At 41.1% G+C, this 14,397-nt stretch overlaps 2 protein-coding genes across 2 annotated transcripts in view; both read left to right on the forward strand.

Annotated features, from left to right (window-relative positions):
- The first annotated feature begins 1,925 nt into the window (after nt 1-1,925).
- On the forward strand, nt 1,926-6,254 carry RPS16 (ribosomal protein S16). The gene is made up of 6 exons (XM_005147912.3): nt 1,926-2,030; nt 2,121-2,176; nt 2,884-2,985; nt 3,737-3,833; nt 5,844-5,891; nt 6,058-6,254. The coding sequence occupies exons 2-6, from the start codon at nt 2,129-2,131 to the stop codon at nt 6,201-6,203; spliced, it is 441 nt and encodes a 146-aa protein (XP_005147969.1). The 5' UTR covers nt 1,926-2,030; nt 2,121-2,128; the 3' UTR covers nt 6,204-6,254.
- Nucleotides 6,255-11,679: 5,425 nt separating this feature from the next.
- The window catches only part of OTOGL (otogelin like), a 95,698-nt gene continuing 92,980 nt past the window's right edge, over nt 11,680-14,397 (forward strand). Inside the window, exons 1-3 of the mRNA XM_034063322.1 lie at nt 11,680-11,731; nt 12,687-12,726; nt 13,812-13,860. Of these exons, the coding sequence (XP_033919213.1) occupies nt 11,680-11,731; nt 12,687-12,726; nt 13,812-13,860 (141 nt within the window). The remainder of the gene's footprint in view (nt 11,732-12,686; nt 12,727-13,811; nt 13,861-14,397) is intronic.

Genomic DNA, 14,397 nt, shown 5'->3' on the forward strand with positions numbered 1-14,397 from the left:
CTGAGATTTGCTTTCTTTTCCTTTAAAAGTGCCCTGAACAACCAACAAAACTCAGTTACTGATGGCTCACTTTAGGGTTGATTGTAAGTCTTACTCAAACCTTTTTTTTTTATCTAACTGGGTTAATTAGGTATTACTTTTCACCTAAATAATGGTTTTGTAATGTCTTAATATTTCAGCTCCTGCACCTGCTTTCATTATGCAAGTAAAAGATCTCTTCTATAGAGAGACACCTATTTTTACCAAACATGTACAAGCTAAATTGGTTTTGAAATTTCCATTCCTCTGTGAAAACTAACTGAAACTGGCCAACGATTGGCGACCATTCCCCTTCCCCAGATGATGGGGAAAGAGAGGATGATAGACAAGTGTGACTGCATAAACACTGTTCCTTTGGAAACAGCCTTAAAAAAGCCCTCAGAAAACACAACACTTTTCAGGTCACATGTTAAAGCTCTGTACAATCGGGGGTTTGAGATGTGCTAAATCTTACACGTTCTGCACAGTACTACTCACTTGAATAGAACTAATCACTCAAATTGCATAAAGCTAAGTGCTTGTTCAAATCCCCACATGACTGATGACTAATGTTCAGTACTTAAAATCCTGTCCAAATACAAAGGAACTGATTGTTGCATTTGAACAGTCAACTTTCTAATTAATCATAGTAATTTAAATCTCTATTGTTTAAAATATGTAAGGAGCATGACTTTGCTTCATTGATAGTCTGCTTTTGTCCTTCTGGAAAATTTTGCATATTAAATACCAAGCCTTAGCAGTAAAATATTTTCAGTCTGAAAGCAACTTAAATTCCATGTTTTATGACATATATTAAACTAGGAAACAGAGATAAAAGCTTCAATTGATTTGTGGATGCCCTGAATCTAAGAATAACTCGACTTGATCTTAAATGTGATGGTTGTTGGACAATTTCGTGGGCATGGAAAATTGCCTGAATGTGCCTCAGCATACAGTGCTATAACAGAATACATGGTTTAATGCTTCATCTTCTCTGGCAGCTTACCAAACTTTAGAACTAAAACAGCTATGTATTTTGCACTGCTGTATCTCAAGCAGGTCCAGAGAGTGACAGTAAGCCTTTTAGGGCAGGCACCGTTTTGTTGCCTTTATACCAGAAGCCCAGCTGGTACAGAAAGTACACTTCGGTGTCGGCACGAGGTATTTTCTAAGTAACCGAAGAAAAAGCCTCTCCCAGGCTACGCATCCCCTCTACCCCTCTCAAGAGGTCCTTCAAGCTGCTGTAATCCATGCCACAGCTGGGGCAGTGGGTTATCTCCCTCCCCGCCCTACCCTAACCTCACCCATCTGAGGATGGGCTGCCCGTCTCCCAGGGTGCTGGTCACCCAGAAGTGACTGGAAGCGCTCGGCTCCAGTCCGCGTCAGAGCCCGCCGCGTTCCTCCCGCGGAGACAGGGCATCCCCGGCGGGCACATTCAGAAGCAGCAGCATTAAGTAGGCACGCAAGCTTCGGGTGACAGAAGCTGGCTTCTGAAAGGGGGACAACGCCTACCCAGGGCCTGCGGAGCCCAACAGCACTCCGGATGAAGGCGACCAAAGGGATAAAGTGAGGTAATTCTGTATGTGTGGCTTCGGTAATTGACCCTACACCACCGTGACGAGGTGGAAGCGGGAAACCTTACAAAAAGCCCAGGCCACCCCCTAAGCCCTCCCCGGCGCCCATCAATCCCCTCGGGCCCGCTGCAGAGCCTCTGTGTTGGCGGGGAGGCAGCAGACACAGTCCCGGCAGAAGGAACAGCAGGACCTGAAGCGCGGCCCCTTCGCCCAGCCTCACCGCCACCCCAGGGAGGGCCGCGCACAGCGACTACCGGGAGCCTCGCTCCCCGGCCCACCCAGCTCCAGCTGCCGCAAAGCGCAGCCGCACGAGGGACAGGCTTCTGGGCGCACTGTCGCACTGCCGGAAGACGACGTTGCGCTTTGCGGCCCTGCTGCCCCTGAGAAGAGGCTGGGAAGCCCCGTTCGGTCTTTTCCGGGTGCCGCCGCTGAGGAAGGGTGAGTGTCCGGGGGATCTGGTCCCCGTTGGCGTGCCTGCACTCTCTCTCCGGGCCACGCTAAGGCAGCCTCTCTCTCTGTCTCTTGCAGGAGTCAGCATGCCGGCCAAGGGGCCCCTGCAGAGCGTCCAGGTCTTCGGCCGCAAGGTGAGGTCGGAGCGTGGCGCCCGCTTCATCGTCTCTTCGCTCTCCGGCTGGGCCGCACTCTGTGGTGTCTTTCTGCCCCAGCCGGGAAGCAGCGGCACCGGCTGCTTGGCAGGGTCGTGTGGCGGGGATGGAGCGAGGGAGGGCCCACGGTGGCGAGGCCTGCTCGCAGCGCACGTGTCCCGTTCCGTAGGTGCTGCACCGCGTCGTGTCCGCGGCGCCGTGCCGAAGCGGGGGGACGGGTTCCCTTTCCTTGAGAATGGGCCTGGGGCCCTTGAGTCGGAGTTTTGTCTGTTCTCTTGAGAGTACTCGGTAGCGGCCGCCGCTGTCGTCCTCAGGCCACAGAGGCTGGATTATTGCTGGTGTGTGAGAGCCGTGTTATGAGATGGTGGGGATAAGGGAAAGTTCCCACTGCTCCAATAATTCTAGGTAACAGGCTCTTTGGAGGAAATCAGTCAGGAAATACCTTGTTGCAGAACGATGAGGGTGTCTTCTATTTACAATTAAGTCTTATAACTGTCACATTGATGTTTATAAACACAGTTTTGTTAAGCTTGTGCTTTGATACCTGGGGAGTATAAGGAGGGGTTGTTGTTTAGTGTGAGATGTTGATCTTGAGCCTGAACCTAAGATTTTTACGTTGTTAATTAAAATTTAACATTGCTAGTGCCAAAATGAAATTCTGTACTAATACACATTTGGATTTTTAGAAAACAGCAACCGCTGTTGCCCACTGCAAGAGGGGAAATGGCCTCATTAAAGTGAATGGAAGACCTCTGGAAATGATTGAGCCAAGAACTCTGCAGTATAAAGTAAGTATCAACCCAGCCTCCTCTCAGATATTAAAATGTCATTATATACATAATTACTTGGTGATGGAGAAGAATTGCTTGCTTCACTAACAGTACAAATTTTTTGGTGTGTTTTTGCCTGGAATGGAAATGCTGTCATGAGAAATTCAGAAACCTGGCCACCTGTGGTTTCCTTATGGGGAAGGGTGGGCTTTTTGCTTAACTGGCTTCATGTATGCTATGTAATTATGTGGAGTATTTTTGGTACTTTACGTCTATTTTATTATAATGGGAGGACTTAAAGCCTTCATTTTTAAAAGATTGTTTAGGACTTAATGATACAGCTATTTAAGCACTGCTGATTGAATCTAGAACTGATTACATGACTATAAGGTGTAATGAATAGTGGAAAAAAACACCTACAGACTACTTCAGATCTTCAGTTTTAATAAATTCAATTTGGTTTTATGATACAGTCACAGCATTCTACTTAAGCTGTTCCCTTGCTCTTAATTCCTGTGTGCATGTGCTTGCTGTGAAGATTTCTGAAACTTACATAAATTCAAGACTTCATCAGATTTATGACACCAGTAGTAGATGAACTAGCAGAGAACCCTGCAAGAGTTGCTCTTAATTTGGGTGTATGCTTTTAAATTCATGGCTTTGTTTTTCAGAACTTTGCATAACTTCACATCTTGTAAATTTACCGTAAGTGCTAATCCTTGTGGTTTCTAATCACCAGTGAATTTTCTTCCTGTGTTTTATTTCCAAGCTGCTTGAACCTGTCCTCCTCCTGGGGAAGGAACGGTTTGCTGGTGTTGACATCAGAGTCCGTGTGAAGGGTGGTGGTCACGTAGCGCAAATCTACGGTATGATTTTTTGCAGGAATCTCTGGTGTGGGCTAGAACAGGTCAGGCCACTGTGGTGAATTGATTGACTGGATGCCAGGTTCCCACCAAAGTCACTTTTATCACTCTGCTACTCAGCAGGACAGGAACAGAGAGAAAAAAAGATGGAAGAAAACCTAGTGGGTCCAGATAGAATCACATAATGGTTTGGGTTGGAAGGGACCTTAAAGATTATTCAGTTCTAACCCCCTGCCACACCACAGGCAGGGACACCTTCCTCTAGACGAGGATGCTCCAGGCCCTGTTCAACCTGGCCTTGAACACCTGCCAGGGATGGGGCAGCCACAGCTTCTTGGGGTTACCTGTTTCAGTGCCTTATCCACCTTCACACTGAAGAGCTTCTTCCTAATATCTCATGTAAATGTACCCTCTTTCAGTTTAAAGCCATTTCCCCTTGTCACTACTTGCTCTTACAAAAATTCCCATCTGCAAAGGTAAACACAGCTTAAAAAGCAAAGGCTGTGTGTGGAATCAAAGGAAAACTGAAGATTTATTCTCTACTTTGCATCAAATGGTGATGTCCAGCCACTTCCCAGGAAGCAGGTCTTCAGTATACATATTGTTGCTTTGGAAGACAAATGTTACAATAACAAATGCCTGCCTTCCTCCTTGCTTTTGTTGTCATACAGTATGGAATATCCCTTTGGTTGGTTTAGGTAAGCTGTCCTGGCTGTGTCCTCTCCCAAGATCTTGCTCACCCCTGGCCTGCTGGTGAGCAGAGAATGTTGGAGAGGCAGCCTGGATGCTGTGCAAGCACTGCTAAGCAGTGGCCAAAATAGCAGTGTGTTATCAACTCCTTTCTAGCTACCATAGTAGTACTGGAAAGGCTGCTGTGGGAAAAACTGACTTGAGCTCAGCCGCACCCAACACAGCTGTGTATTTAAGAGACTTGAGTTTAGAATAGTAACTTGCACATCTTTATGTTCTGTTCCTTTTTCCACTGTGCAAATGTAGTTTTTTGTAAGGGCTTACTGGTTGTATTTTATGTGCAAAGCTGTAACATCAGGAGTAAGATGAATGAAGTGAATTGATAAAATTTTAAGGGAGTGTGAGGAAACAGTCTGCATCTTGCAGTGTGATAGGACAGTTCAGCTGAGCAGAAAGATTTGGGGAAGGGAAAAGGGGTTTTACTGTTAGAGGTTATATCTTCAGTTGCAAGTTACCATGCTATTCAAGGCATATTCCAGCTGACCTGCAGAGGGTCAGTTTTCTCCCCTTGCAAAGAAGCTTGAGAACACACTTAATGCTAGCTGTTGATAGAGTTGCTCTTTACACATAATAAGCTTGTTCTGCTGTTTTGGTTTGGGTATAGGTTAATGAAGTGGAGCTGAAGGTGCCTAAAGAACAGAGACATGTTTTAGTCTAGGAATTGATTGCATTTGGTTTTTCTCAGAAAATTTGGGTTATCATAGGAATCTTCATCTTGATGTTCTGACAGGTAACAACCTAACCCCACCATTGCAGTTATTCCCGTACACATGCTTTGAGTTTAGGTTCCTGTAGTACTGTGCTACAGGCTTATTGTGTTGAGGATTGCTAGAAGAACTGCTCATACCTTCCTACTGTCCCTTTTGCCTCCTTAGTCTTTGAGCACAGCGATCAATGTTATCTTTGTCAAAAAGTACAGATGTTTCAAAGAGCTGTATTACAGAGAACTGTGTGTCTAAGGATTTAGAAACTGGCTGCTTGTAGGTGGAAGATGAACCTACATTAGTGTTTGGGGGATGATTGAAACTGCCCTTGAACAATTCTTTGGCCGTCAGCTCTCAAATCGAATTGTGGGTGGCCCCTTGGTACAGGTTCCTTCAGATTTGCCAAAGTAAAGGTCACATGGAATCCGTGGGAGGGGAGATGAAGGAGGGAAAGGACAATCTGGGAGAAAGCAGGACAGCTTCTCAGATAACTGGCACTTTGTGTTTAAGTTTTAAATGCAGTTGCAATCTTTACTGATCCATTATTTTTCTTTAACAGCTATTCGTCAAGCTATTTCCAAAGCACTGGTGGCTTACTATCAAAAATGTAAGTTGTTTTGATTGTGTTAACCTTAAGTGGAAATGTATGGCTTCTGGTAGTTTTGATGAGGGGGAAAAAATGTTAATACAGATTTGTTCCACAAAAAACTCCCTAAACTGAGGATTTTAATTTTGGTTGGGTTTTTTTTGTTTGTTTGTTTGTTTTTTAACAGATGTCGATGAAGCTTCCAAAAAAGAGATCAAGGATATTCTAATCCAGTATGACAGGACTCTGCTGGTTGCAGATCCACGCCGTTGTGAATCCAAGAAGTTTGGAGGACCTGGTGCTCGTGCACGCTACCAGAAGTCTTACCGTTAAAATTGTTCTACAGTCATGTGGTAGTCAATAAACATGATTTGATAATTTTGATATTTGTAAATGGTGTTGTTTTCTGTGTGGGTGAATATTTTTTTTTTCACTGTTAAGATTGATGCACAAATTTATGGGCATTAAAGTAAAATCAGAGGGCTGTTGGCAGTTCTCTTTTATGCCTTCATAGTAAGTAAGTCTAGATGTACTGGGTCTTGGGAATAAGGATGAGTTTTCTCCTGTTGACCAATGTGTGGTTAGCAGAATGTGAAGGTTTACATCCTAGTTTTTTGTGGATGCATGCAATGGTATAGTAGTTAGTTAAAACAGGGTTCAGTCTTTGCCTTTCTGGGAAATTGAAACAAATGTGCAGACTTTCTAGTTCCTAGATGACTGCTCTTCCTGGTGTCACAAACTAGGAAGAGTAAGTAGCTTTTGTTCTTCCCATATGAAAATGTCTGAGTCTGTTTACAGACTTACTCAGTAGCGCACAAGAATGTGGATGTGAGTCCTAGGTAGTAACTTCTATATTGTATGTTAGGTGGCTTGCTTCAGTATGTCACCCTAGTGTAATGCAACACATGAAGTATGTCTCTGCATGCATGTTGATGCTGGCAATTCATGTTCCTGCAAAGGACTTCTGTTTTCCTTGTATATTCACCTAAAATACTGCACCAAGAGTAAGTTCCAACCACCACTATGGAATATTACATGTCAATGAGTACTGTCCAACAGCATGGATTGCTTTTGTTTCTGCCTACTCAGTGGCAAGGAATTTAACTCTTCAAGGCTAATTACCTCAACATAGGGCCAAGCGAGTGTTCAAGCAGCCCTTCTGAAGTATGTATTTAAAGTTTATATTAAAACCAAATTAGTTGTGGAAGTTTATTGAACTCCTGATATATGAAATATTAGTTTTCTGGATTAGGATGTCTAACTGTAGGAAACTTTATTTTTAAATTAACAAACACCATGTATTCATATTCAAAATAGTATTCTGTAAATGTGAAACATAAGGGTTTTGTGTTACAAATAAGATTGGGCCTGAATGAGTCATTCTTCAACCACATGCTCACACAGTGCAGGCACAGAGGGATGTAGACCTGGAGACCAACCTTAAATGATACAACAAAAATAAAAGGAAAAATCCCTTTGGAAACCAGACAGTTGCTTATGTTGTGAGCCAGGTGAGACAATTTGAAGACCTTAGGGAAGTAAATGGGAAAAATCTGGATCTGAAAATCTGGCAGTAATTTTCAAAGATCTGCCTAGTGTGTGTGTCTGTCAAACATGAAACGTTGGGGAAGGTCCAGTTTCTTGTCCACTGAAAATTTTCTTTCTGGAAATGAGCTCCCAGGGACAAAATATTCAGAGTCAAGTTCTGAGCAAGACATAGGATGCGTCAACAAAAGGCTGTATGGAAGGCCTGTTCTGTCCCGTGAAAGGGTTGCAAGTGAGGTCTTGGATGTGAGCTAACCCAACAGACATAGACACAAACCTGGACTGTTCTTTGTTTGAAAACCAGTTTGGAGAGGAACTGGAAGAGACATTGGAGTTTAATCAACTGAAAGCCCAGCTTCTGGATTGCTCTCTTAAGTCTGGTGTTCCTGCGTCTATTTTACACTTGCACTGCAATTTCAGTATTGGCGTGTATCTCAACCTTGACAGTTGAGATTTTTTGTTGGCTTTCTAGTGATGTGGTATTTCTTCTCTCGCTTGTTTAATGATAGATCATTTCAGTGTACTTGCTCAACACAAACCAGCTTCCTTTGTGACTTGGGCTGGGGAACTGGAAATAATAGGTGAATTTTGCCCTTTTGCTTTAGTTTAGGAAAATAGGTGCTCATGGCTTTTTATAAATGTTGATATTTGTGATGATGTATCTTTCTGCAGAAAGTCATTAAAGGCATGTTCACTCAAGTGTAGTTATTCAAGAGTTACATGTGTAACATTACCAAATTCCTTCTAAAAATGAATTCTCCATCCATCTCCCATTTTAACTGTTGGCATCTGCCACAAAATACTGCATTTGACCTGAATAGAAGTAGAACACCCTTGTTCAAACCCCTCATGCATCCGCTGAAGCTGAGGGCGCTGTTGTATATTCTGTCACTGATTTACATAGCAGGATTTTTGTCTTACACTAAGTGACTGAGATATTGTATTCCAGAGACTTGTTTTCTGTTTGGCAACATGCATTGTCTGCTCTCCTCAGTTTCCTTTCTGCCCCCATTTGTCATCCAGTGAGTTCCTCAAGAGTTTCTACCTTGTAGAGTTTTTCACAAATTACTCCAGCTCTTGGGCTGCTGTGAAATTGTAATGTTCTGCCTCCTAACCTGGCTTTCTAAGGAAAAGATGCTACGCAGGGCTAAATTCAATTGTGATTACTTGAATTCCTATGAGTGAAAACTGGCATCTTGATGGATGTTAATTAGCTTTGGCTGAGGAAAAATATGCCTTTTAGTTGTTTAGCTCATGTGGTGACTGAAAAGCAAGGGTTCACTCATCACTTAGACATGTACTGGCCTGCCAGTTGGCACATGCATACCCTATGCCATGGCTTGTCCAAAAGTGATTTTTGCCTAGCTGTTAGAGCTGTCAATTGCAGGCAAAAAAAAAGAGAGGACACAAAGTTACGGTGGTGTGAAAGTGGGGGAGGCAAGGGGAGATGCAGTACCTGATGCCAGTAACCTGAGGGGTAGATTTCACAGTTATGGGGAAAATCTGATGTATCAGGTTTTGTTTGGGCACAGAAGGGCTTGTAACTGGGGATTATTTTTTTTTTTTTTTGCTGTTCTTTTATGGAAAGGCTGAAAATAAAACTTACATTGCTACTAATATATCCAGAGATGATATCTGCATGTCATTCCTTCAACCAAAAGGCTCCTAGCATAATAAAAATGCTTTCTGAACTGAACTCTGAGCCTATAAAAATTCCCCGTTAATCCTGTCGAATGTTGTCATCCCCACAGACTTGCTTTCTAAATGAGAAATATTCACGGAATCAGGCTGGTGTCCTGGGTGGCTGGAGACTTTTACCGATCACCCACTAGAGGGCTTAACCTCGTTGGGGAAGCATAACTACCGTGAAGTCTGGAGGTGCAAGGAGAGAACCTGTTCATAGAAATGTTTCTTTTCATGATACCCCTGGTTCTGCAAGGATGGCAATCAAGCTCTTGGCACTGAGCATCTCCTCTGGCCAGAGGCACCCTTCCACAGAGAAACAATAGCAGTTTGGTTTTCAAGCCCCTGGCGAGGTTCTTGAGCAGTTGTGGAGGTGGGTCTTGGAAGAGAAGAAATGCTCATGACCTTGTTATTATCCAGTTCCTTCCTTAGTTTCACTGATGCCAATCCTTAGGAAGATCAGGTGCACACATCAAGATGTGGCCTCATTTGAACTGAAAATACCAATTCAGTGAAGGCTGGAGTGTGAGCTCTGAAAAGTACAGTGTTAATGACAACAATGGATCCAGTTCCAAAATAGGGCATGCTTGTACCCATGGCACTGAAGACAGTAATTTTCTAGCCCACTATTTATAATCCTAATGAACTGTGTAAGATATATATAAAATTAAATCCTCTCAAATGTTTTGTTGGAACATTTGGGGCAAATTTTCACTGTAATATAGAAATGTATTAATATTGAAATGTTTAAATATTATTTTAAAAGAAAAATCTGTAACCTAAAAATGTAACAGTAGCATTTTTAAATGTAGATCACTGTGATCTGTATTGTTTGTTTTCTTACAAAAGTATTTTCTAATGCATTTTTTCTGCTCAGATATTTCAGAAGTCCCAATCTGCGAGTATTTTGCTACTTGTGTATGTAGTGTGTATCATTACCTCGATACAATTTGATTCTTAATATAGTCCTCTGAGTTATAGTTCAGTGTACATGGCTGAATAATTCTTTTTTCTTATTAGATAACATCCTTAATATACTTGAGAATATACCGTTTCCTACCCTGCCTTAAGGAGAGATACTCAGATCTAACAAAGCCTCTTGCTCTGACTCTTACAAAATCCCTTTGCAGCTGATGAGGTTTAGCCTACTTCTTAAATATTAGAAGTTAAACAACTAAAATACTAACATTTGCCAAGTATTAATATATATAAATATATTAATGTATATTAATATATAAATATATATTGATATATGTAAAAAGGGTAATTTCAGTTAAACTAAGAATTCATTTGTATTAATGGAAAGATTTATTTTAAAGGCTGCATATGAAGCATGGTGTGAAACACAGTCTTGAAGAAGGAAAGAATTCAAGATCAGACTTCTCAGAAGAGTTTGAAAGAGTTTCTAAAACAGACTTAGCTTGAAAGTAAGATAGCATAGAGACTGGTAATGGAATTTAGAAACTCTAAAGCTTGGGTTCATCTCTGCTTGATCCTCTAAGAGTAGGTTTATGAGAGGGTGAAATGTTGATAGGTGCACCAAATAGTTCACAGTCTGTGAGTAGAACCATAGCAGTGTGTTAATTTGGAACTTCTTTTGCTTCTCTGGCACTCCAGAGTAGTTTTGGACCACTCTGGTGGTCTCTATCTATCCCTAGATAGTCAGAAATAAAAGTAAAGCAAAAAACCTCTTGAAATGTGAATTATGTGAATGTCAGCTTCTCAGATCCAACCATAACAAATTAATTCTTAAGAGATACTCCAAACACGGTGTAGTGTGACAACATGTCATTTTGCAGTAATTATCCTTGGACTACCAATGGTCCCAGTCTCAAAATAACATGAGTAGTAGGAGTTTCCATTAGCATTATATGTATCTTTAAAAGCACAATTTTTAATGATTCTGTTAATATTAGGGTAAAGCAGATAAGATTTTTCTATTTTAAAATATAATAGTTTTTAATTTGAGTGAAATGGAAGTTCATGTCTCTCCTTTTAGGACAGATAAGGAACATTATATGTTACTCTCTCAAACCATTTAGTTATAGTTTATAGAGTGGCATCATTGCAGGGTCTTGCAAAGGTGTTTCACTGTAATAAGCAGTAGAGCAATACTCAGTGCAAGCGTCAAAGCACACAAAGGTGTGTGACGACTGAAGGAACTCTCAAACTATCATGTTGTGGCAACATTTCTGTGTCATTGTCTGCTATGTTATAAAGGGCTGATTCAATTCAACAGAGGAGTAATACTCGCAGGTCTAGTCAAAGTGTAACTAATACAGACTCTGCTGAAGAGTTACTATGCATTACTAATGAGAGACATGCAGCCAGAAAGTAGTATGCAATGCTTGAAAAGCTCCTGAAGCTGTGTGTAGCTCCCAAACTTGATGTCTCCTTTTCTTTTCCTTTTTTGCATTGCATTATTTTAAATAATGCACCCAACTATCTAGCTTTTAAAGGGTTTAAACACACTGTAGAAATACCTACTTCTAAGATGCCATCGTAATCAAAGTCATTAATTTGGATAAATTCCCTGTTACTAAGATATACTGAAATGAATATTGTGGGAAAACTCAGTTTAATGATACCGTGGAGTATATTCATGCTTCATTCACTGCTGTCCTCTTTGCAAGGTAAGACCTTTATTCTATTTTCTATATAATGCTAATTTTTACAAGGATTTGTTTTCCTAAATATTTTAATATTACAGCTTCTTGTTTTTCTATCATTGCAAAGCAACTTTTTTGACCCTTTCTGGAATTCATGCATAATTTTTTTTTTTTTTAACACAGGTTAAAATACTGTATATTGCCATTCTGTCTCACAGGTGCAGAAACTAAAACACAACTCTTTTCCCTTTTCTTAAGATACATTTTTATGTCTGAATTTGTTACAAAACAATTATTTAGGAAAAAAAATTTAGACTTTTTTTTGTCTTGTCATTATTGTCAGATGAGTAAGCACCTAATGATCCTCAATGGAGTATGATTTTGTTTGAGCAGACTGTACCTGCCATTTGTTTAAACATATTTAGAATGCTAGGGTGAATAATCACTCTTCTAGTTATAGAAATGATCTTAGTTTCTATACAAATGAATCTTGTAGATAGTTTTCTTGCAGTAACTATGAAGATTTCTAAAGCAATATGAGAAAAAAGCAGGGGGGGTTATATTGTTTCAAAAAGCCTGAATTCCAGAGCATTTTAAATGATTTTCAGTTGAGTCTTGCAAGTAATATTCCGAAAACGATTATAGGTATCCACCCTAGAAGTTTGACTCTGGAAAGTTCTGAGCACCTCTTTTATTTTATCAGTTTTGTTCTGAGCCTCTGAAGAACTATGAAATTTTTGCTTTTTTTCTTGGTAGCACATACCAGAACTGAGATGATGGGAACTTGATGGTTAGTACTTGAGAGTCAAATTCTCAGGAAGAAATGCATGTAGTGCATCATCCTTTGGAAATACAAAATGTTTATGTGAAGGTGCTCTGGAAAATTTAGGATCATTAAAGAACAAAATTCAATAGCGTTGTTTTAAACTTGACAAACTGTAGAAAAAAACATTTAACTCGGTAACTCTTTATTCTACAGGATCTTATTGCAAGCTTTCTATTTTGAGAAGAAATTCAAGGTAAGATTTTTTTCCTTACTTGCTAAGTCCTACAAAGAGGACAAGAATGAAAGAGTGTGACACAGTGCAAATTAGAAAGTAAAATACAGCCTTGATTTTGACATGTAAAATGTCATATACATGTACATTGGATGTAAAACACACCTTCAGAATGTTTACAACTCTTTTCAAAGACTTTACATGAAGGGCATGGGCCCTTTGTTTGAAAATTTTTGAAAAATGGAGGTTCTTATGAAAAGTGATACTTCCATGCTGTTGAGAAAGCTTAGAGGAATAATGGAATGAAACCAGCATGAGATCATGATTTTGTGACTGGAAAAATACATTAAGTAAGAATCCTTCAGCAGTTTTAATTGCATGATAAAATCCTAGCTGCTATTTGAAGCACAGAAAAGTAAGTGCTATACAGCCTAAAGATAAACATTTTCAATACAAATTTTTATGTAGAAGATAAAATCCAAACAAAACCCAAACTAGGGCATGTTCCTGATCCCATTGAATTAAATGGGAACTATGACATCAATTCAATAGAAGCACCCAGTCAGACATAGCTTCAGATGTTTAATGATGTCTAACACACCTAGTGAACGCACGTCAGATGACATGCCGTCTTGGACTGTTGATAAAACTAAGTAGTTTGATGTCCTTGTTTCTAATCTTAATCAGAAATTTAAGGCAATAAAAGCTGGAGAGTTATCTCTTGCTGTTGCAAGTACCATCATGGTATATTCAAATAATACTTGAGGAAACTCACAGCCACTCACAGGCAGCATCAAGCAAATATGAAGCTGCTTTACAACTTTGTATCCTGTCATGTAAGCCTATTTTGCCTATTTATGTCTCCCTCACAAGCTCCAGGTACCTCCCTGTGCAAGCAGATACCAGAGTGCTGCCCAATGCTGTAAAATGAGACCACACAAAAAAGAAAAAGAAACAAAAACCCCACCTTTTTAAATGTTAACCCAAGAAAGACTGCTTTGATAAAGCGATGGTAATCAGAGAGAAACACTTCTCTCTGGGGAGCTGCTTATTCAGGTTGCTCCAGGGACCTTTGATTATACAACATCCTTTTTGTTTTCTTCCAGAAATGACTTTAATGTAACTCGACAGAAAAGAGATCTCGTAACAGCCGAGGTAGGTTATACCTCCAAAGCAGGAGGGAGGGAAAACCCTTCCTGCTTTTCTGCTCTGAGCCTTTGCTATGCTTACAAAGAAGCCTTTGTGGGGAGAAGGGCAGCGGTAACAGGAGGACAGTGTTGAGGGGCAGCAGCTATATACCTGCTCACCCCCCTCCTGAGCCCATGCCCTCATGCCTTCGTCCTCTCTCAGCAAAGCGCCTGGTGGGTGACCCACTGACGAGCTGACTGACGCACACCATGGGAAGTAGACCTGCGATCCCTTTGTCTGTTGTGAGGGAGAACAGAATGCCCTGGAAAGCTGTTAGTTTGGTGGGAGCCATGATGACGGCACCGCCAACAAGGATCCCTCTCACATGTGGTGCAGGGGTGGTTCCAGCCCGGCCCTGGTGTCTACCACTCTGGTCCACTGCTGCCTCAATGCTGTACCTCAGCAAAGTTGTGCTGAACCTTGATAGTAAACAGGGGAATGTTGCTCCCCTGCTGGTACACATCTCAGGCTACAGAGCCCAAACAGGGTTTGTAACCCTGTTGA

This window comes from Melopsittacus undulatus, chromosome 5, assembly GCF_012275295.1.
Source record: "Melopsittacus undulatus isolate bMelUnd1 chromosome 5, bMelUnd1.mat.Z, whole genome shotgun sequence".
In the NCBI taxonomy this organism is placed as follows: domain Eukaryota; kingdom Metazoa; phylum Chordata; class Aves; order Psittaciformes; family Psittaculidae; genus Melopsittacus; species Melopsittacus undulatus.